This window comes from Podarcis filfolensis, assembly GCF_964270895.1.
Source record: "Podarcis filfolensis genome assembly, chromosome: 6".
Taxonomy (NCBI): Eukaryota; Metazoa; Chordata; class Lepidosauria; order Squamata; family Lacertidae; genus Podarcis; species Podarcis filfolensis.
The window spans coordinates 3,455,241-3,476,059 of NC_139609.1; the positions used below are offsets into that span (position 1 = coordinate 3,455,241).

Consider the following 20,819-nt stretch of genomic DNA (forward strand, 5'->3'; position numbering starts at 1 on the left):
CCATGGACCAGAGCACGCCAGGCACTTCTGTCTTCCACTGCCTCCCGCAGTTTCGTCAGACTCATGTTTGTAGCTTCGAAGACACTATCCAACCATCGCGTCCTCTGTCGTCCCCTTCTCCTTGTGCCCTCCATCTTTTGCAACATCAGGGTCTTTTCCAGGGAGTCTTCTCTTCTCATGAGGTGGCCGAAGTATTGGAGCCTCAGCTTCACGATCTGTCCTTCCAGTGAGCACTCAGGGCTGATTTCCTTCAGAATGGATAGGTTTGATCTTCTTGCAGTCCATGGGACTCTCAAGAGTCTCCTCCAGCACCATAATTCAAAAGCATCAATTCTTCGACAATCAGCCTTCTTTATGGTCCAGCTCTCACTTCCATACATCACTACTGGGAAAACCATGGCTTTAACTATACGGACCTTTGTTGGCAAGGTGATGTCTCTGCTTTTTAAGACGCTGTCTAGGTTTGCCATCGCCTTTCTCTCAAGGAGCAGGCGTCTTTTAATTTCGTGGCTGCTGTCACCATCTGCAGTGATCATGGAGCCCAAGAAAGTAAAATCTCTCACTGCCTCCATTTCTTCTCCTTCTATTTGCCAGGAGGTGATGGGACCAGCGGCCATGATCTTAGTTTTTTGATGTTGAGTTTCAGACCATATTTTGCGCTCTCCTCTTTTACCCTCAATAAACCCTTAGGTTAGATTACTGCAATTTGTTATACACTTTTGAAAACTGTTCAGAAACTGCAGCTAATGCAGAATTCAGCAGCTAGGTTACTCACTGGGGCAAGATGGCCTGAGCACATAACACCAATCCTGACCCAACTGCACTGGCTACCAGATAGTTTCTTGGCCTAATTCAGAGTTCTAATTTTGACCTATAAAGTATTTTATGGCTCAGGACCCCAATACCCCAAAGGCCATCTCTCCCCATATGAACTGACCTGGACCCTGTGGTTGTAATCTAAGGCCCTTGTTTGTGTGCCCCCTTTATAGGAGGGCTGGAGGTGGCAACACGAGAAAGGGCCTTATCAGTGTTGGCTCCCTGCTTGTGGAATAGTTTCCTCAGGAGGCTTGCCTGGTGCCATTGCTGCATATATTTAGGCACCAGGCAAAAACATTCCTTTTTCATAAGGCCTTTGACTTTTAATTACCTATGGTCTTTTTGTGTGGGTGGAATGTTTTAATCTGGTTGGCACCTGCCTGCTTTGGGAGACAATGGAGGAGTGCACCTTTGGGGTGAAGGCAAACTGTTGGAAGGGTACAGCACCTGCTGTGGTTGTAGAGACCGATACAGGAGTGACATGTTTTGTTGCAGCTGGGGCATCTGGTTGTGCTGCTGCAGATACAGCATGGTGTTTCTTCTGCCTGTCCTCCTCCCAGAGGTCATCCCTCCTCTGGTCACTGGTCATTGCTATGAATGTTGCCAGGCAGTAAAAAGTACTTTGGATTTTTGAAAATGCTGGCTTTAGTGTATATATGTGTTTGTGTGTGTTTTCTTAAAACATTGTAACTGATTTTGAGCTGCTGTGGCAAAGAAATGAACAATAAGTTTAATTAATAACAGCAACAATAGGTTGAAATGTATTTGTCATATTTAGAGTGAAGAGAAAGGTCACCCAAATGCTGGAGACGCGATTTATGAAGTCTTGAGTCTGCACAGAGATTCTGAAAGAGAGGAAGAACCAGGCAGCCCATCACATGAGGATGACGCTAAAGAGGGTAGAGTTTACTTCAGTAATACCTGTACAGGCTGTAATGTACTCCATTAAATATAGCTCTTCCTAATTATGCTTGCCAGGGATGTACCTCAAATAGGAGAGATGCATAATTTCTGGGGGTAACTGGTTATCCATAAATGCTGATTGTCATCTCTGTCTTTTAATTCTCCTGGTAATGAATTGCTGTGTTAGTCCCCTGCATCCATCTTCCACTACAACCGCTACCTATCTCTGTAGGTAGTGGGCTGGAAACTGCTCCAGAGAAGATCCTGCTGATAGCAGAGATCAAGGTTTATATATGACAGAGCAGGTGAGATGAGAACTTGGATTGGTGGGACCTTTCATTTGCTTGAATAAAAAGAGAACTGAGGCAGGCAGTGTAATATGGTGCTTGCCTTGAATCTGCTTTCTTGCACTCCTGTCCTTTGCCATCCACTTCCCCATCTCAAAGGAAGAAAAAATAATCTTACAGGGCTAGGATGGGTGTAGTTGGAATGGAATAAATAGATGGAATAGAGCTGCTGGGAGTTCTTAGAGATGTCTTCAGAAGAGACAGTTGCACTGCCACCACCCTGGCACACACTTTCTGCCAGGGATCCTGTGAACCAAACTACTATCCCTTAACTACATTAGTCTTATAAACTAATTTGTGTTCTGTCTTGTAGTAGTTTTCTTTACAGAGTTATAAGAAGTGTGCAATGGAATCAGAATCTCTTGTGACCATGTCACTGATAAATATGTTCATGTCTTGGGTTTTTCCGATGTAGAGAGCGATAATGAACTCTCCAGTGGTACTGGTGATGTATCAAAGGATTGCCCAGAGAAGATCTTGTATTCATGGGGAGAATTGCTTGGAAGATGGTAAGAATTAATTAGAAATAATTTGCAAGAGAACTGAACAGTGACATATTAGAAAAGTAACTTTTTAAAAGACTTGAGCATAATTTACATAGGAGTTTATCTCACTCCATTTTTTTGGCGTAAAACTGAAATCAGGAAAAAAAACAGTACTTGGGGATGGGGAGAGAAGGTGGTGCTTGATGTGGTATCACATTTTTCATGCTTTGAGACAGGCCACAGAAGCCTGTGGGTGATGCATAGTTCTGTCAATTTTCCTTTCAGCTTGCTGTGATTAGATGCCTGAATTACCCTGTCAGTACCTCTCTTTTCTATTAAAAGGGGGACTTGGTGCATAGGCATTTATTTGTAAATAATAGGCTACTAAGAGACTTACAAGTTGGTTATTCAAATTAATTTAATCTCATGATTTTATGTCATTGACATGCAGTTGTAATATGATTCAGCACCCTTCCTCAGTATAGTTTTTTAAGAACAGAAAACAGAAAAGAAGAGCCTTCTGAACCAGGCCAAGGGCCCAGCTAGCGCAACATCTGGTTGTCACAATGGCCAACCAGATACCTGTGGGAAACCGGCAAGCAGAAGAGCAACCACCCACCCCATGGCTTCCAACAACTGCTATTCAATCAATCAATCAATCAATCAATCTTTATTATGGTTCAGAGACCCAACAAATTGTTACAAAGCAATGCACAATTCGGACAGCCTACCTCCAGGTTAAACAAGCAGTTTTTGCAACCACCGCTAAAAACTTTGCCACTGCTAATGTTCTAGCATTTGTCCGGTCTTCCAATAGGAACCTGACATAGTGAGCCTCTGATTTTCCTGGAAAAGGTACCAGCAAGGGTAATATCACTTCAGCCCTGGCTTGCTCGTATTTCACACAGTGCAGCAAAATATGTTTTATAGAATTGATGTCTTGAGCACATGAGCAAAGTCTGTCCTGGTAGGAAACTCCTCTCAACCTGCCATCCAACACTGCAGAAGGAAAGACGTTTAGTCCAGCTTTGGTGAATAACCTTCGAAAATTTGGTACTGTCAGGTTTTTAATGTAAGGTGTTAACTCAGCTGGTATACAGAAGCGTTACTGCCTCCTGCCATGAAGGCAGAACATAGCCATTGTGCTTAGTAGCCGTTGATTGCCCTTATCCTCCATGAACTTGTCCAGTTGTTTTTTAAAAGCATCTAAGTTGGGACGCGGGTGGCGCTGTGGGTAAAACCTCAGCGCCTAGGACTTGCCGATCTCATGGTCGGCGGTTCGAATCCCCATGGCGGGGTGAGCTCCCATCGTTCGGTCCCAGCTCCTGCCCACCTAGCAGTTCGAAAGCACCCTTAAGTGCAAGTAGATAAATAGGTACTGCTTTATAGCGGGAAGGTAAACGGTGTTTCCGTGTGCTGCTCTGGTGCCGGTTCACCAGAGCAGCTTCGTCACGGTGGCCACGTGACCCGGAAGTGTCTGTGGACAGCGCTGGCTCTCGGCCTCTAGAGTGAGATGAGCGCACAACCCTAGAGTCTGTCAAGACTGGCCCGTACGGGCAGGGATAACTTTACCTTTACCTTTTAAGCCATCACTGGTTTTTGTGGGAGCAAGTTCCATAGTTTAACAATGTGCTGTGTGAAGGAGTACTCATTAAATCTGTCCTGAATCTTCCAACATTCAGATTCATTGCATGTTCATGAGTCCTAGTGTTATGGGAGAGGAAGAAAAAACTTCTTATTTTATGATTTTATGAACTTCTATCTTGTTGCCTCTTACTGGCCTTTCCTCTAAACTAAAAAGTCCCGGACGCTGCAAGAGTTGGGAATTGGACATATATTCTCATGTCAGAATATTAAGCTCTCCCTTTTGACATATACCATATTTTTCCATGTATTGGACCAGGTTTTTAGACTCAAAAATCACGTAAAAAAACTGGGGTCGTCCAATACACGGATAGTGGCATGGGCCGGGGGAGAAGCAGGGCGCTGCCAGCCATTTGTTTGGCAGGAGCGTGGCTTCCCCTGATGCCGCAGCAAGCCGGGAGCGATCTGGGGGCATTTCCTGCCCGCATCTGCGTGGGGGGGGGGAGAAGCTGCTCGTTGGCGCAACTTCCCCCAATGCCGCTGTGTGCGGCGGGCGCTGCCTGGATCTTTTCCCCTGCATGGTGACATTGGGGGAGGTTGCGCTCCCACCCACCGGATGGCAGGCGGGAGCTCAAATTCCCCCGATGGCGCCATGTGCGGGAAACAATCTAGGGAGTGTCTCCTTCCCACAGCTGCCTGGGGGGAGAGGCTCAACAACTTTGGGCCATCTCCCCATATTTTATTGAAATTGAGTCCTCCAAAATGGGGGAGTCCTTATACATGGGGGTATCCTATAGACGGAAAAATACGGTAAGTGCAGGAGTTCGCCATTCCTACTGTCTTCTCATCACTAGGATAGTTGAGAATTTGTTATGGCATTTTTTCCTATTTTATATTAGAATATTTCAAAGTGACTTTCTGTAGAAGGTGTGTGTATAATTTAAGCTTGCACTGCTCAAATAAGCAACAACTTCCCTATCTTTTTGTTAGGCATAGTAACCTTAGTGTGAGACCAAAAGGACTGTCTTCGCTGGTGAAGCGTGGTGTTCCAGAGGCATTAAGAGCTGAGGTCTGGCAGTTACTAGCAGGATGCCATGATAACCAGGCGATGTTGGAAAAATACAGAATTCTCATCACAAAGGTGAGTCTTTCGAAAATGCTCATTGATATGATGAATTTATATATGAAATCAGATCTCTCTGCATGTGCAACAATAGAGCTATATCGTAAAAAAATAAGTGTAAAGAAATTTTCACTAGAATACTTTACTGCTTGCTGTGGGTACCCACAGATTTGATCCAATTAGGAATGAAACATGTGGCCTTGGTTATTGATACTGCATGGCATCTAATGTTCTGTGTAGATGCTAAAAACTGTGATGTAGGTTTTTTTTAACAAACTTGTTCCTCCTCCTCTGAGACCCTTATTCTCCATGATAGCAAGGCTGTCACTTGGCTGCTTTTATAATTTTAAAAAGTTTAGCCTAGGTGTCTTACTGTATCAGGCTCATACCTGCAGCCCTGAGGTCTAGTTATATGCTGCTGAGTGTATTGCTGCTGTGCTCTTATGAAAGGAAAAAGTTGACCTAAATGTTTATGAGAACCACTGTGCTGTGTCCCTGATAAGACTCTCAATATACATGTACCCCAGGATTTTAATTCTTTTGGTATCTACCAGCTTTCAGCCTTTAAAGTTTTTCTTGAAAGAGGGAGGGATTGAGATGTGATAGAAGCAGTTGATAGGTAGAACTTTTCTTCTCTTTCACGTTCTGTAATTTTTCAGTTTACTTGATACCATTAACTATGGAATATTTCATTAGTACTATCAGGAGAAATATATTTTGATCCCAGTAGTACAGTAGACTTATGTTGACAGAAGTTCTGGGATTAATTTATCAGCAGTGGACTCTAATTTTAAAAAGTGGCTCATGTGATCATACTCTCACTAGTATTAAAGAAAAGGATGTTTGCAAGAAGTATATCTATATTGTATATAAGCCAAATAATTCTTTTGCCCTTGTTTTCTATATGGGGATACCTTTTTAATTTGATTCCCTCCCCCTCTTTCTTTTTCCTTTCTCCTCCTGTGATGAGGCTGCATTTTAATTTTAATGTTTCAATATTTTAATGTTGTATTTTAATCTTGTTTTTAAGTTGTATTCATTCAACTTGTTTTTATTATTGCTTGTTAGCCGCCCTGAGCCCGGCCTTGGCTGGGGAGGGCGGGGTATAAATAAAAATTATTATTATTATTATTATTATTATTATTATTATTATTATTATTAAATATTAAATCTAATACTGTTTAGAATATTCCACTTTCACAGTGATTGTTTTTTGCATATATGCAGTTGGAAAGCTTTAACACACACTTACACAATCCAGTGAGCTTTTGACTGTCTATCTCTCTCTTAATACATTTTTTTTATCTGAATATCCATTTATTGATAAATTGGTTTTAGTATATTTTAAAACTTTTTATAATTGATTTTATAATATAAAGTTGAAATTCTGTTTTGAAAGTTATTACCTATCCAGAATTTAGATGAACAAGGTTATTAATCTAATAAATTCAGCAGAGAAAGATATAACTAAGTGTGTCATTCATTTAGCACCAACAATGTTCCTGGCACTGTAGAAAGTATGTTGCTAGCTATACCTAAGACTGAAGTAACATGGATTAAGCACAAGTAAAAGAAGGATAAAATTCCCAGTGGATTGAGGGCAAAGATAGTTAGGAAATAATAGTTGGCAGGTACAGGTTACACAAAAGCTTAGTTTAGATGGGGAATTGGAAACAAATTGCAGGGTGTACACACTCCCTCTACCCACTACATTCTTGCATAGCTTCCTTTTCCATTTTTTTGTTTAGTGCTAGGTGAAGTTAGCTGTGTAGTTGGGACTGGAAGCCAGTGTATATGACAAGCACTGTGTAATGTAATGATACCTGCCAGTTCCCACCAATAATCTTGCTTACCTATTTTGGGGTAGCTGGTGTTCCATATATAACACATTGCAGTAGTACAACTCACAGCTCCCCAGCACATGGATAACTGTCACAAAGCTCTCTCTAATCCTTTGGTATTGTAGTTTATATATAAGCAGAACATGATAAAACGTGCTCTGTGCCACTAAGGCTGTTGTGTGCCTCAAGTGAACAGAGCTGGATCTAAGATTACCTCTAACTATGGACCTAAGGGAAGTGTAAGAACCCTGGCCAAAATAGGCTGTATTTTGCCTAATTACCGTGTTGGCCCGAATATAAGATGCACCCGCAAATAAGCCACACCTTTATAATTCAAGGCTTATTTGTGGGCGTGGCCCGCCTTCTGGTACTACCTCCCCAAGCTGGCACCGGGGGAGGCTTGGGAGCGGTGGACAGGCTGTGCATCGTTGCCCCGTGCTCCTGGGCTACTTGGGGGGGGGGGGGAAGAGTTGGAGCCACACGGTAAGGTTGTGAATATAAGCCGCACTTTCACTTATATTCGGGCCAATTCGGTAGATGGACAAACAACTCATAAACAGTCCTTGTCTGCCTTAAGTCTCTTTGTTGGCCTTCCAGCTCTCATTACTGTGTTCAATCACTAGTTCAGAACCTCTACTGCCTTACCTGCTTTAGATGAAAAGGAGACATAAAATTCTAAGTGGATTTGAGGTAGCTGAAAGGTGTTCCAAACTGAAGCTGTAATATTGGCAAAGCAGAAATTAAACTTTGCTAAAAAATATACTGCCCACACAATGCTGCTTGCTTGCTCAGGTCAGCTGGAGAGAGACTAAAGTTAGTACCATCACTGTCTGAAGTGCAGTTGATGAGGATACAATTGGTCATGTGGGATCCCAAATGTTTGAGGACAAGGCGGCCAGTTAATGAACAATGGTTGCAGGATTTTTGTTGTCGGTTGCCTTTTGCCAGCACTGTATTTCCTCATCCCCTCCAATGAGAACCTGGCAATGGGGAGTTGGGCAGTGCAGAGTATCATTCTGTGTCATTGGTGTTTTGTTGCACGCCATTATTATTATTATCATTTCATTTCTATACCGTTTTATATTTTTAAGAAAACAACTAATATAGGTTTACAACCTAACCTACATTAAAACATCAAAAAAGAAAAAGAAAAAAATCCAGAAGAATACATTACAGAAGAAATTCAGATATAAAGTATACATTCAAAGCAACATAACCGGAAAGTAAAATATTATCTGAAAGATTTCAGTATAAAACATTACAAAGGTGGTCAACTGCAGAATGCACATTTAATGCAGCAAAGTTGACAACAACTACAATTTTATCTTAAACATTTCAAAAGAGAACATTGCTAAAGGAAGTGAAATATAAAATGCACATTTAAAACAACATAATCAGCAAGAGAATAAAATTAAAATACAATCATAAACATACAGTATATCTGCTGCTGTAGGTAAGATGGTCTCTGAGCTCTTCAGCAGCCTCAGCTTTTGTAGCTGGAGTCAATCAGGGCCCTGCCGTCCCATGATTCATGATTCATGCTTCCTGTTTTTGGACCAGCCCTTTTGTATGATGCAGTTCTGCCCTTAGCAGCAAACAGTGGGGTTAGACTGGAGAGACACGGATTCAGTCCCATCACACCCAAGACGCTTTCTGAAAGACCATTGGCCAATCTTCAACCATCAGTCTGGCAAAGCACATAGCGTTGTAGGAATGAAATTAGGCTTTATGTTGCCCTGAACTTTTTGGTTGAAGGGTGAGATTTCTTGATTCCTCCCTCCCTCCCGCTCTCTCTCTCTGCTGTTGTTGATACTTGCCAGTCAAACCTTTTCCCTATTTTCATTGCTGTCCTAGGAAAACTGATTTTTGAATAACTTCCTGTATTTTTCTTTGTTATCGGATGCTTCTAGCTTTCCCTACTTTTTGAAAACAGCAATGTTGTTATCACAAGTAATGTCCACACTTTTGAAATCTCATGAGAAGCTGAAGGATTTTGAATTGGAGATCTGATGCAGACTGAGTCACATTTTAGCTAATCAGAGTGTAGTATATGTATTAAATCCTAGAATGAATCCTAGTATATAATAAAAACTCTGTGTTAGAATCTGAAGATACTTAAGCAAACAAACAAAATGTTTTCTTATTCAGTGTTTTGATACATGTTTGCTTTGTTCAACACCTATTATTCTGTAGCACTGAAGACGTGTATTAATTCTGCTCTCTATAGGAGATTTTATAAAACAATATGTGTAGGTCTTTTGAAAGTTGAGTCATAGAAGTTGGCTGAGATTGATTTGATTTTTCTACTTTTGACTGCTTTTAAGATCCCAGTTGCCATAACAACTTTATTACCTATTTTTTTTCTTTAGCAAATCAGTTGCCATAACAATAAAATACAGCTTTACGAATGTGACCGCGTTTCTTTTTGACATTCTTCATTTTTATAGAAATACCTCGTGGTTGGGGGTTGTGTATGTTTCTTAAAATATTAAGCCTTCAATCTAGCATTCTGTGTATTCCTGGATGAATCTCACTGAAGCCAATGTCTATCCAACTGTGTATTTTCCTGTTTCTTTCCAAGCTAGCACTTGGACATTATGAAATGAATCTATTCATATAATCTGTAGGCCAGGAAAGGGGCATATGGCACAGGCAGTTAGTGACTCTTCTGTGTCCAAGCCCCTCCTCCAACTTGGGGAATTTGGTTGTCCTGTTAGCTAGCCCTCGAGTCTGCAGTTGTTGTTGCTGAATCCCAGGTTGGCTCTGAGTAAGATTTCCCCCATCCATGATCTGATGGATGAGAAGGCTGATTGTGGTCTGTACCACTGAGACCTGGATGAGTAAGCAGGGTGGAGTGGGTCTCCCCCAACTGTGCCCACCTAGATACTTGGTGCACAGTCAGGGCAGACTTGAGGGTCCAGGAGCAGAGGTTGCTGTGTCTATAGAGATTCCATTTCCCTTTCAGGCTCTCTGTCCAGTTGTGAGGGGGATCTAGAGTGTGTGTTCCTGGCATTGGGTTATTAGGACAGATTAGAGATTCTGCTGGTTTACTAGATGGATGGCAGCTTGCCTGCTCTTGATGGAGTTACACTCCCTCTAAAGGAGCGAGTACATAGCTTGTGGGTACTTCAGGATTCTTTGCTGTCGCTTGAGGCTCAGGTGGCCTTAGTGGCGTGGAGTGGAGTGGGTCATGTAAAGCTGATGTTACCTGTGTTTTCTTTGTAGCATAGGAGTCCCATAGCTATTAATATTTAATATTGCTAGATCTTCTTCATTGTACTTGTATAATTAAGAGAAGCAGTGCATTGCATTGCAACCTAATTGAATTGCATGTGATGGAGGACATCTGTTATGGTTCTCTCTGTCTCTTAAAGTCGGTGTGGCATGCAAGCTCATGTTTAAGTATTCAACAATCAGGATTATGACTGGCTTAACTGAACTAATATTGGGGGTGACTCCAGGGGTTCAGCCTGGCTCTGTCTGGATATCACACCTTGCACAAGCCAGGCTCAAGCTCACCTAGTTGCTGCTAGCTCACGTAGCTCACTTTTATGTGAAAAGTGGACATTTTGTGTCTTGCATGTCCTCCTCTCCCTTTGCTCAAAGTCATCCTTGTCTGTTCTCTTTTGCCTTCCCCCTCTCTGACTCAACTTATTTAGTCATATAGACCAATTTCCACAAGTTATCTGGATTGTTGATAATTATTGGCAGTGTTGTTCCAAACACAGATTTCCAACAGGACAATAAAGTGTGAAATGATATATTTATGTTACCTGTTTTCTCTCATTTCTGGGGTGGAAAAATACTCTGCAAGTACTCTTAGATATGTTTTACATTGTGGTGTTTGTTTTGCAACATTTTGTGTTCCAATATGTTGTGACCTGCCTTGGAAGAGGTAACCCTGAAAGGCAGCCTATACATAATAAAATGAAAAAAGCAATACCAGATTCATTGTGACTAATAATGTATCTCTGTGTATGGACTCAGCAAAATTAACTTCATACAGAATTCTTGATTCTAAATCCATGAAAGCACACAATACAAATTCACACACTGCTAGCCGTAACTTGGCCACTTTCCTCCTGAGTAGTTGAAACAGACATACACCATCTGGGGCTTTAAATCCAGTGTGGCCCCATTTTGATTGGTTCTCTTGCTACCAGCCAGCAGTTTCATGCTGGTTACCAGCAGCTTGAATAACACCTTTACTTCAGATTTATTCTTTTAATATTCCCAGCTTTGCTACTGACTTCAGGGGAGTGGCAGCTCTCTTCTGTGCCCTTTGGTCTCTTGCTCAGTCCTCCAAGGCACTTTGATATTATTGTTACCAGATTAATAGCAGTATGTCAGCTTCTGACAGTTTCCAATATTTATTTCTACTAATTTATCACTGAGCCTTAAAACTTGCTGTGTATCACATCAAAAATGCGGCAACAGAAACATACAATAAACTTCAAAGAAACTATTTTTCAACCACATGTCTGTGTCTAGCCAGTGCTTCCCTACAGGGCCGTCTTACCCATAAGCGCTAGGGGTGCGGGGCACCCGGGCGCTGGGCTCTCAGGGGCGCCAGGCCGAGAGTCCGGGGCCCGAGAGTGAGTCCGGGGAAGAGCCCGCCCGTCGGTTGGAGTGCCGTGGCAGGCTCTTCTACTGCAGGCAGCTCTGCACCGCGAGTTCGGGGGTGACTGAGCCAGCAAGATGCTGAGGCGGCCGGCTGGCTCCGCCCTCCTGTGCACCTGGGACTGGGCAACCTGGGGGGCGGGCGGGCACTGGGTGGATCTTTGTACCCCGGTGCTGCATATGCTTGAGATAGCCCTGCTTCCCTATAAAGGGCTTTGGAAATGCTCCACTTATTTCTACCAACAAGGTGTCATATGAAAGCCCATGGCAAGTATTGGCTGGGATTGTGTAGTCCTAAAGCACTTTTGTGCTATGTGGGTTTCAGCAATTTAAAATTCTGACTACTACTCACTATTATGCTATGTTAGATTTGGTTCTAAAGAAGAGAGTCATTTCAGTTGAGGCTTTTGGAGGGTGCAAGGAATTTCAGTGTGTGTTTGTGTGGGACTTGAAGAATCCTAGTGCATAAATTCATATATAGCTTTTTGGATCCCAGGTATGAAGTTTAATTAAACAGATGTAGCTAAATAACTTTTAATTCCAGTTCTGAGGTGTTCTATGTTCCGTTTAGCATACAGCAGGCATGTCCAAAGTCTGCTTCTGGCCCCCTGGTCTGGCCTCTGTGGTAGTTTATTTCCTGGGGTAAAATCCTAAAAAAAACTTCAATCCTAAAAAAAGGTCAACAACTTTGGTTGGCTCTTTAGTCAGCCCTCATGGCCCTTCACTTTGTCAAATCTGGCCCTCTTCCAAAAATTTTTTGGACACCACTGGCATACGGGGACCTTTCACAGAGCTGTACTGACTTGTATCATAGCAAACAAGGCAGTTCAAACTGGAGAGCCTGTGACACCTCTTTCTACCAATGATATTACAAGATTTCAAACACATGCTGCCAGGTGGTGTTTGCAGGCTGTGGGCTCTAAACATGCTAATACTATTACAGTATGCTAGCTCAAGAGAAGCTTAGTATGAAAACTGTCTTCATACTTAACGAGTGCCTTTGGCAGTTGAACTGGTGCAAAATAAAGTTACAAATTTTATTGGTAAAAACTATTTAAAAATACAAAGCAAAACCACCTAATCAGAATGGCAGAAAGAATACCACCCAGTCTCTCCCATCCCCTGGCTGAAGGGCTGGGGTGTGTGTTAATATGATGTGTAGGACTCACCCACTGGCAGAGGAACTTGGGGGGCGCGTGCACAGCTCCAGGTGTCATCCCTAAGCGGGGGTGACATTCGTGCTCCGCCCGCCCACGACTCGGATTCCCACGCCTACCACGGGTGGGTGTGCAGCTATCCTGTGCCTGGGAGGGCACCCTCCGTGCCCCTATGGAGCACGTGCCTGCGCCCCTTGGGAACGCGCCCGCCCTTGACAGGGCGGGCATATACTCCGCCACTGGATTCACCCCCACCCAACCAGCGGAAAGGAGTGGAGGCCCCAGCTTTGCCCTAGCACATGGAGACCCACTGCTGGTAGTAGTCAGTAAGGTAAAGGGACCCCTGACCATTAAGTCCAGTCGCAGATGACTCTGGGGTTGCGGCGCTGGCGTTTGTCCGCAGACAGCTTCTGGGTCACGTGGCCAGCATGACTAAGCCGCTTCTGCTGAACCAGAGCAGTGCACAGAAACACTGTTTACTTTTCCGCTGGAGTGGTACCTATTTATCTACTTGCACTTTGATGTGCTTTCGAACTGCTAGGTGCGCAGGAGCTGGGATTGAAAAACGGGAGCTCACCCCTTTGCAGGGATTCGAACCGCCGACCTTCTGATCGGCAAGTCCTAGGCTCTGTGATTTAGACCACAGCGCCACCCACATCCCTGGTAGTAGCCAATAGAAAGCCCCAAAGCTGAGGGTGTTGTGGGGTGCTGGCAGCTTTAGTTCTACTTTAGCCCAAGCCCTGCAGAACCCAGTCATTAGCTTGTGCTGACCTGGAGCTGGGGGGGGGGAGAGACAGAGAATATCAAAAACCCTGCTCTCTCTCTCTTTCTGAGCATTGACTCTTTCTGACTTTTTTGCAATTCGTTTGGATTGGGATTGACTTAGTGGTCCAGAGAACTAACTGGCAGAAAACGGGACACTGGCAGAGATATCTCCAGGAGTTTTTCTGAGTTCCAGTGGAAGGATATGGGTGGGGGGGACGGAAAGGGAAGAGGCTTCCAGATTTTGGGGAAACTTAAAATAATTATTCTTGAAATATCACTTGACCACCCTCCACTCAGATGCAGCTATGCTTGGTATGCAAGAAGCATTCTGGAACAAGACAACTCAAAAAATTGTAATTGTTTATATCTAAGTATATATACCTCGTGTTTACATAATTGCTTAGTAGAGAAGTTTGCAGTTGACTGTCTCTTTTAGTGTACAGTGGTACCTTGGTTTAAGAACAGCCCTGTTTACAAACTATTTGGTATACGAACTCCACAAAAATGGAAGTAGTGTTCCGGTTAGCGAACTTTACCTCTGTTTAAGAACGGAATCCGAATGGTGGAAGGGCACTTGCGGTGAGAGACCTCATTAGGGAAAGCACACCTTGGTTTAAGAACAGACTTCTGGAACGGAATAAATTCGTAAACCGAGGTACCACTGTATATGGTCATAGTTCCATGCTGAATTTAGTTACATAAAAATATCAAATTGAAGAATTGTGTGTATCTTCTATTTTTGTATGTACCTGCAGTCCATCGGTGGAAAAGAATAATAAAAACAGAATGCTAATTAAGTATATTTTGAAAATCTGAAATTTTCCATTGTGGCCCTGTTCTGCCTGCGGATCACTCTCTGATCTATTAGCTGCCTTGGAGCAGCTCCACACCGGATAGTGGCAGCTGTGATTATCTCTTTCTACTATTTGTCCTGCACCCCTCCTCACTCCCACCCTCCTGACAAAAACATCTACTCTAATTTTATGATTTCAGGGAATCTAATGATACAGTTAGTGAACTGTTACCTTAATTATAATGTTTGAATTAGAATTCGGAAGTGCTATTAGAAATAAAAGTAAAATTCCATAGACTTGATTTTGTTTGTAATTAGCCCAACTGTTTTAATATGGAATTGTAGTAGTAATGCATTTTTAATCTGAGTTGCTGTATAACATGACTTAATTAAGAGTTTTAGCATTAGTTGTAGTTGTTTTCCTATCTGTGGTTATGTAAACAAATGTAGATGAATCATTTTTACAGTGAACCTTTATTTATATGCCTCTGTATTATGATTGTGATAGTAATTTGAATTATAAAGGGATTAAAGGAAGAGCTTCCAAGTTTTACTAATTGCAATAAAACACATTGTAATTTCAAATGATAAACAATCATTTGACTTACAGAGGGTTGGGTTTTTTTAAAAAACCAACAACACACCAAACCCTTATTTATGTGTTTAATAATTAATAGCTCTTTCTTCCCAGTAGGGATTAGATTACTGCTGACTCGGGTTAGCTGCTGCTCATTTTTAGTGCACTAAAGGTATCTTTGGAGTTGGAGCATGTAAGTTATTCCTATGGATATTTTCGTTGCTTGTTTGATGGAAGAATGTAGCTCTGCAGAAGCATGCTTTCCCTAAAATCCTCAATATATTAATTGAGATTGGTCACTTTCAATTGTCTTCGTTTGTCATTCTTATTCATGGCTTGCTGTAGAAGGCTATAAGCCAGCATTGTCCCTGGCAACTGTTACCTAGTGACAGTTTCAGCTGCAGTAGCCATTGGTTGTTCTTTTGATTGGGGCTGAAGGACCGAGTCACCTTTCTGATGGCGAGTTTTTCTGCATCAGCTAAGGATGCGGAGGAGGGGCAGGCTTAGGTGCAAGCTGTAAAATCACAAGAGAGCATGTAAGAAATAGCAATAGCATTCTCAAAACTGATCACAGTAAATAGGATTTCTGTGTCTACACCGCAGCTCCTGACAAAGCAAATATATATGCAAGGCACCGCTTCACTGCTTTGACAAGAGATTTTAATTTTAACAGTATTTTAATTTTGAGATAGATTGAACTTCTTACAGATGAGCAATGGGCAACGTTCTGTGGATGCTATAAAAGCACAAGGACCTTCAGCACAGCATGGTGGTGATGGACATGAGACATGAAACTTAGAAAAGGATGCTTTCTATTCATCCCACTGCTGCAGCAGGACGAGAGAAAAATCTTTCCTTTCTCATGTAAGGAATTCTTTTTCCAGAAGGCACAGCAAGGATCATTAAGCAGTGCCAATGCGATTCCAGCACTTCAAAAAGAGAAAAGAGAGTCTGCTGTTAACATAAAATTGAAATGACCTTGGATTTTCTTTTTAATTAAAATATGTGAGCTGAGTAATTTCTCCTGTATCTTTAAATGATTAACAATGCATTTGATCTGGGTGTGGATGGTGGGTGGGTTAAAAAGCAAGACTGCTGCATGCGCTGAATGAAAGATCCATACAGTAGTCAAATACCTGCTTATTAGTGAGCATCGAAGGAGCCTTCTTACCCCATTGGATGTGTCAGAGTGGCAGATGTAATGGATGTGGTAATATTTGCTTCTGAGATAAAGAATTTTTGAAGCAGATGGTTATCGTTTTAATTGTCTAATGAAATGCGTATGTAGCAACTGAGGAAATGAAGCCTGAAGACTAATGGAGTAATAGAATGCAACGACAGCTTTTCTTGTTAAATCATCGTTTCATTAGCTTCTTAGAAGAATTTAGATGAGAGTTAATTATCTCATTGTGTTGGGACATACGAAAGAATGTGGACATCACTATAGAGGTGAGAAATGACATGGATAGAGCTATGAACTTCACTGTAGCAGCTGTGGCTTTATTTCTAAAGAATTTTTTATCTTTTGTTGCTCTTGAAATTAAATGCAAGACAAGTTTGTATTCCGTGAGAACCTTGGATTACCCTATTGACGTCTAATATTGTAACGGACAGCATATCTTTCTAACTGGCTTGACTGAAGATCCAACATCATGTCTATTTGTTTCTTTCCTTTATTATACGTGGTCTTGTTAACTAAATGGAGAGGATATTGTTCATCGAAGGGACGAACCTGTTCTTCATGTAGTGATTGCTGCCCCAACATATTTCTTTACTCGTTACCAAAGACTAATGACATTTGTTTGCATTAAGATGCCCCAAATCTTGACCTTAGTAATGCAGAATGAAGATGATACAAATGACATTATGCCTTGAAGAAAGCCGAAGGATACAATATGTTAGAATGAGCGTCTTATTAGACTTCTTATCTACTTTGCTTCTAGTTTTTAGCTCCTAACAATTTTTGTTTTAGAAAACATTACATTGAGAATTTCTACCCTGTACTCCCTCCTTCACGTTTCCCCCCAGGAAAATGCACTTGCAGAGATTTTTATCATGACATTATATTTTACTCTTCTTTTTGGTGTTTCTCTCCTCCAAAAGTACAGCTTAAACAAAGTGCTTTGTTTAGAAGTGCCTTGTCTTTTGCTAAGGAAGGAATGAGCACAGGAAGAAGCTGAGCAGTGGCCTTTTTGCCTCTTTTCTGGATTGTAATATGAACAGTTTTAGAAGCAATTCTAAAATCTACCCAGAGAAATGGATATGTAAACAAAATTAGTTGGTGACTCACAAATCACCTAGTTCTGAGTTTTGAACACATTGTTACGTAATGCAGATCATGAACCAGTCCACTTGGATTGAGTGGAAGACTCTGAATATGAGCGGTAGCATTGTGAATGTATCTGAGCGTTACTCCTGTCCAATTGGTTTTGGACACTACAGTGTTGTTGATATCTGCATCCTTGAGACTCTAATTATTGTCTTACTAACATTTTTAATTATAACTGGTAACTTAACAGTAATTTTTGTCTTTCACTGTGCTCCACTGTTACATCATTATACCACCAGCTATTTTATTCAGACTATGGCATATGCTGATCTTTTTGTTGGGGTGAGCTGCTTGATTCCTACCTTGTCATTGCTGCACTATTCTACAGGTGTCCATGAGTCTTTGACTTGCCAGGTTTTTGGATATATCATCTCTGTACTGAAAAGTGTTTCTATGGCCTGTCTTGCTTTTATTAGTGTGGATCGCTATCTTGCTATCACAAAACCACTTACCTACAACCAATTGGTTACACCTTGCCGGTTGAGAATCTGCATCATTTTGATTTGGTTGTATTCCTGCCTTATTTTTTTGCCTTCTTTTTTTGGCTGGGGAAAGCCAGGTTATCACGGAGACATTTTTGAATGGTGTGCAACCTCTTGGCTTACCAATGCCTATTTTACTGGCTTTATTGTGTGCTTGCTATATGCTCCAGCAGCCTTCATCATCTGTTTTACATACTTCCACATATTCAAAATCTGCCGGCAGCACACCAAAGAGATAAATGACAGGAGAGCTCGTTTTCCGAGCCATGAAGTGGACACTGCTGCAGAAAGTGGGCATGGCCCTGACCGGCGCTATGCTATGGTTTTATTTCGTATAACCAGTGTGTTTTATGTGCTCTGGCTCCCCTACATCATCTACTTTATGCTGGAGAGTTCTAGGGTGCTGGAAAACCCAGCACTGTCTTTCTTAACAACATGGCTCGCTATAAGCAATAGTTTTTGTAACTGTGTTATATATAGCCTCTCAAACAGTGTTTTCAGATTGGGACTTTGGAGATTGTCAGAGACTGTGTGTTCATCTTGTATACATAAAAAAGACAGCATTGTTCAAGACCCAGTTCCTAGAAAACGGGCTAATTCCTGCTCCATCTGAGGAGAACTAAAACAAACAAATACAATGTGATATTTGGGCTAGGTAGTATTCTATCCTTTGGAATATTGCTGCAATAAACAGTCAATAAATATTTATTCACTGCAAAATGAATTATGGATTGAATGGTGATTTGTAAGAAAAACATGTAGCTGGAATGGTCAGAGATGGATTCCTGGTGAAATTGTGGTACAAGAGGGAATCACTGGTAAATGTAGGGCAAAGCTTCCAGTAGTGTGAACTAATCTGTTCAGAACTAAAGAATAATTCATCAACAGTAATAGTGAAATTGTCACATATTATATATGTGGATGAATTTGTAGTATTATGTTGTATTAAGATAAATCTTGTTTGATGCAGTAAGTGATGGATTATCAATTACGTCCTTAGGAAATATATGTTTTAATATGAGGCAGCTTCAATCTTGTAGTTTTTTCTCTTGTACAAAAACATTTTTAAACTACTGTAATTTTAAAATTAAATATATTTCTTTGCAGGGAAATAATGTAAAGTATATTTTAATGTTCTAGTGTAACACATATAAATGACTTAATACTTTTCTGTTCTTTTGGAGCCTTTTGTTCCCATTGCTCAGGCATATTATTTATTCTGGGGTCAGAAGCCCATATAGTTGCCTCCTTGCCCCCTTATAGCTACTGTTCTCAAGCTGTTTGAGGGGACTGGAATAATTTTAGGCACAATGTATGTGAGGGGCAAGCTTTGAGAGAATATACCGTTGAGTGAAACAACAGTTAAATTATTGAAATTAACATGTATTTTCTAGTGCCTACTAAATTAGCACAAATTTATGGAGTCTTTTTGTGCTAATGCTTTTGCTTTGTAATTTATTGCATATGCAATAACATCAAATAGCAGTGTGACTTAGCTGCTCAATAACACTTTTTAAATGTAAATTTTAAAAAGCAGGTTCCACTTTAGTTATATAGTTGTGACTGTATCACAGTTTGCATGAGCTCAGCATGTATATAACACTGTATATTTTTTAAAATGATCATTTTGTATTCTGTGCCTAATGGTTTTCCTAGCATATTGTTAAGTCATTGTTTTAAATTTGGGATAAATAAAAATTTGAGTTGACTTTACAGAAGTACTTCTTGCAGTCTTAAATGCGTATTAGGCAAATCTTGTTAGGGGTTCACAAATTAAGGGGTTTTGTGGGGGACTTGCGTTGGTGCTTCCATAATCAGTTTGTGAGGACTCATTAAGTATGGTATGTAGGACATGATCCAGTTCATGTTACAATCAGTGGGACTTAACTTGTGCTGGATTGTACTCACAGTTATCAGCAATTTATATAATACTGATTTTGGCTCAATCTGCCACATTCTGACTGTTGCTTTTAACATGTGTACCAGATATTAAAATAACACTTTAAATGTCTGCCCTATAATTTCTTATTTTACCAGAACACTAATAATGAAATTCTCCCTAGAACCTTTTGCACCAAAGGTTATGTACTTTTGTGTTGAGTATACCTGGTGTATCCAATGGGGAAGGCGAAACACTTGACTTATTATCAAAGACAGTTTCTTAGGGCAAGATCCAGTGTTGTGCCAGTGGATGCAATCCACGCCTCCCCCAGCACCTCCCCAGTCTGCTCCTGAGGGTTCCCAAAAACTCCAGAGCAGATCTTAGGTATGTTCAGAGGGCTGCCAGGTTGTGGGAGGAGAGGAAGAGTAAGTCCAATTTCCTTAATAGAAGTCCCTTGCATGTGGGTTGTTGATACCACTGGGTGTCACCCTCAGTAATTTTCAAATTCCAGAGTATTTGGGACAAGTTCCAGTACTGTTTCTGAAATAAAACTCTGGGACAAAATATAGTGCAAAGATTGCCAAAAGATAGCGTTCACATTGTGTATCTGAGAGAAGGAAAAAATGGGTATACAAGCCCATACAAATGAGATCATTGTGATAAGGTCCCCCCTCCCCCCCCGATATGCAGGAGCTAGATATAGTATTTTCTACTCTTTCTGTTTGGTTTTGTTTAAAGAGGTTGGGTGTTTTAAATATGTAGCCCTAAAATGTGTAGTTCATGCTTTAGTTATGGTTTACTGTTGTGAATTTACAGGTATTGCATGGGAATTGTATCAGAGCAGATTGGCTTTTAAGCTTGGTGGCAGGACCTGTCTGGTTGTTGTTGTTTTTTAATAATCTAATAATCATAGGACATGGGCAGCAAGATAAGTGTGGTGGCTGTGGAGTTTCCTTGTTGTCTGACGCCTTCATATATTAGTAAACCCTCTGTGGATTCTTAGTTTGAAAACAGTTCAAATCTTTTAAGACCATTGCAGTGGTCCAAATTTTAACTACTTAAAATTTAAAAATCTCTTAAAAGTATACAAAAATACAATGTAAAAATAATAAAAC

At 41.2% G+C, this 20,819-nt stretch overlaps 2 protein-coding genes across 4 annotated transcripts in view; both read left to right on the forward strand.

The window, feature by feature from the left end:
* The window catches only part of RABGAP1L (RAB GTPase activating protein 1 like), a 146,452-nt gene that overhangs the window by 25,744 nt on the left and 99,889 nt on the right, over positions 1-20,819 (forward strand). For 2 of the 3 annotated variants that reach the window (XM_083621572.1, XM_083621573.1), the window contains exons 12-14: positions 1,595-1,715; positions 2,482-2,575; positions 5,126-5,276. In XM_083621572.1, coding sequence (XP_083477698.1) covers positions 1,595-1,715; positions 2,482-2,575; positions 5,126-5,276 — 366 coding nt within the window. Of the gene's footprint in view, positions 1-690; positions 1,716-2,481; positions 2,576-5,125; positions 5,277-20,819 lie in introns of all 3 variants that reach the window. The other variant, XM_083621574.1, reaches the window with a different exon arrangement.
* GPR52 (G protein-coupled receptor 52) lies at positions 15,094-20,818 on the forward strand. The gene has a single exon (XM_083619769.1). The coding sequence runs from the start codon at positions 17,341-17,343 to the stop codon at positions 18,433-18,435; it is 1,095 nt and encodes a 364-aa protein (XP_083475895.1). The 5' UTR covers positions 15,094-17,340; the 3' UTR covers positions 18,436-20,818.

Bases quoted from the DNA above. Each gene is read 5' to 3' on its own strand.
- GPR52 (XM_083619769.1), top strand. From the start codon at position 17,341: ATGCAGATCATGAACCAGTCCACTTGGATTGAGTGGAAGACTCTGAAT.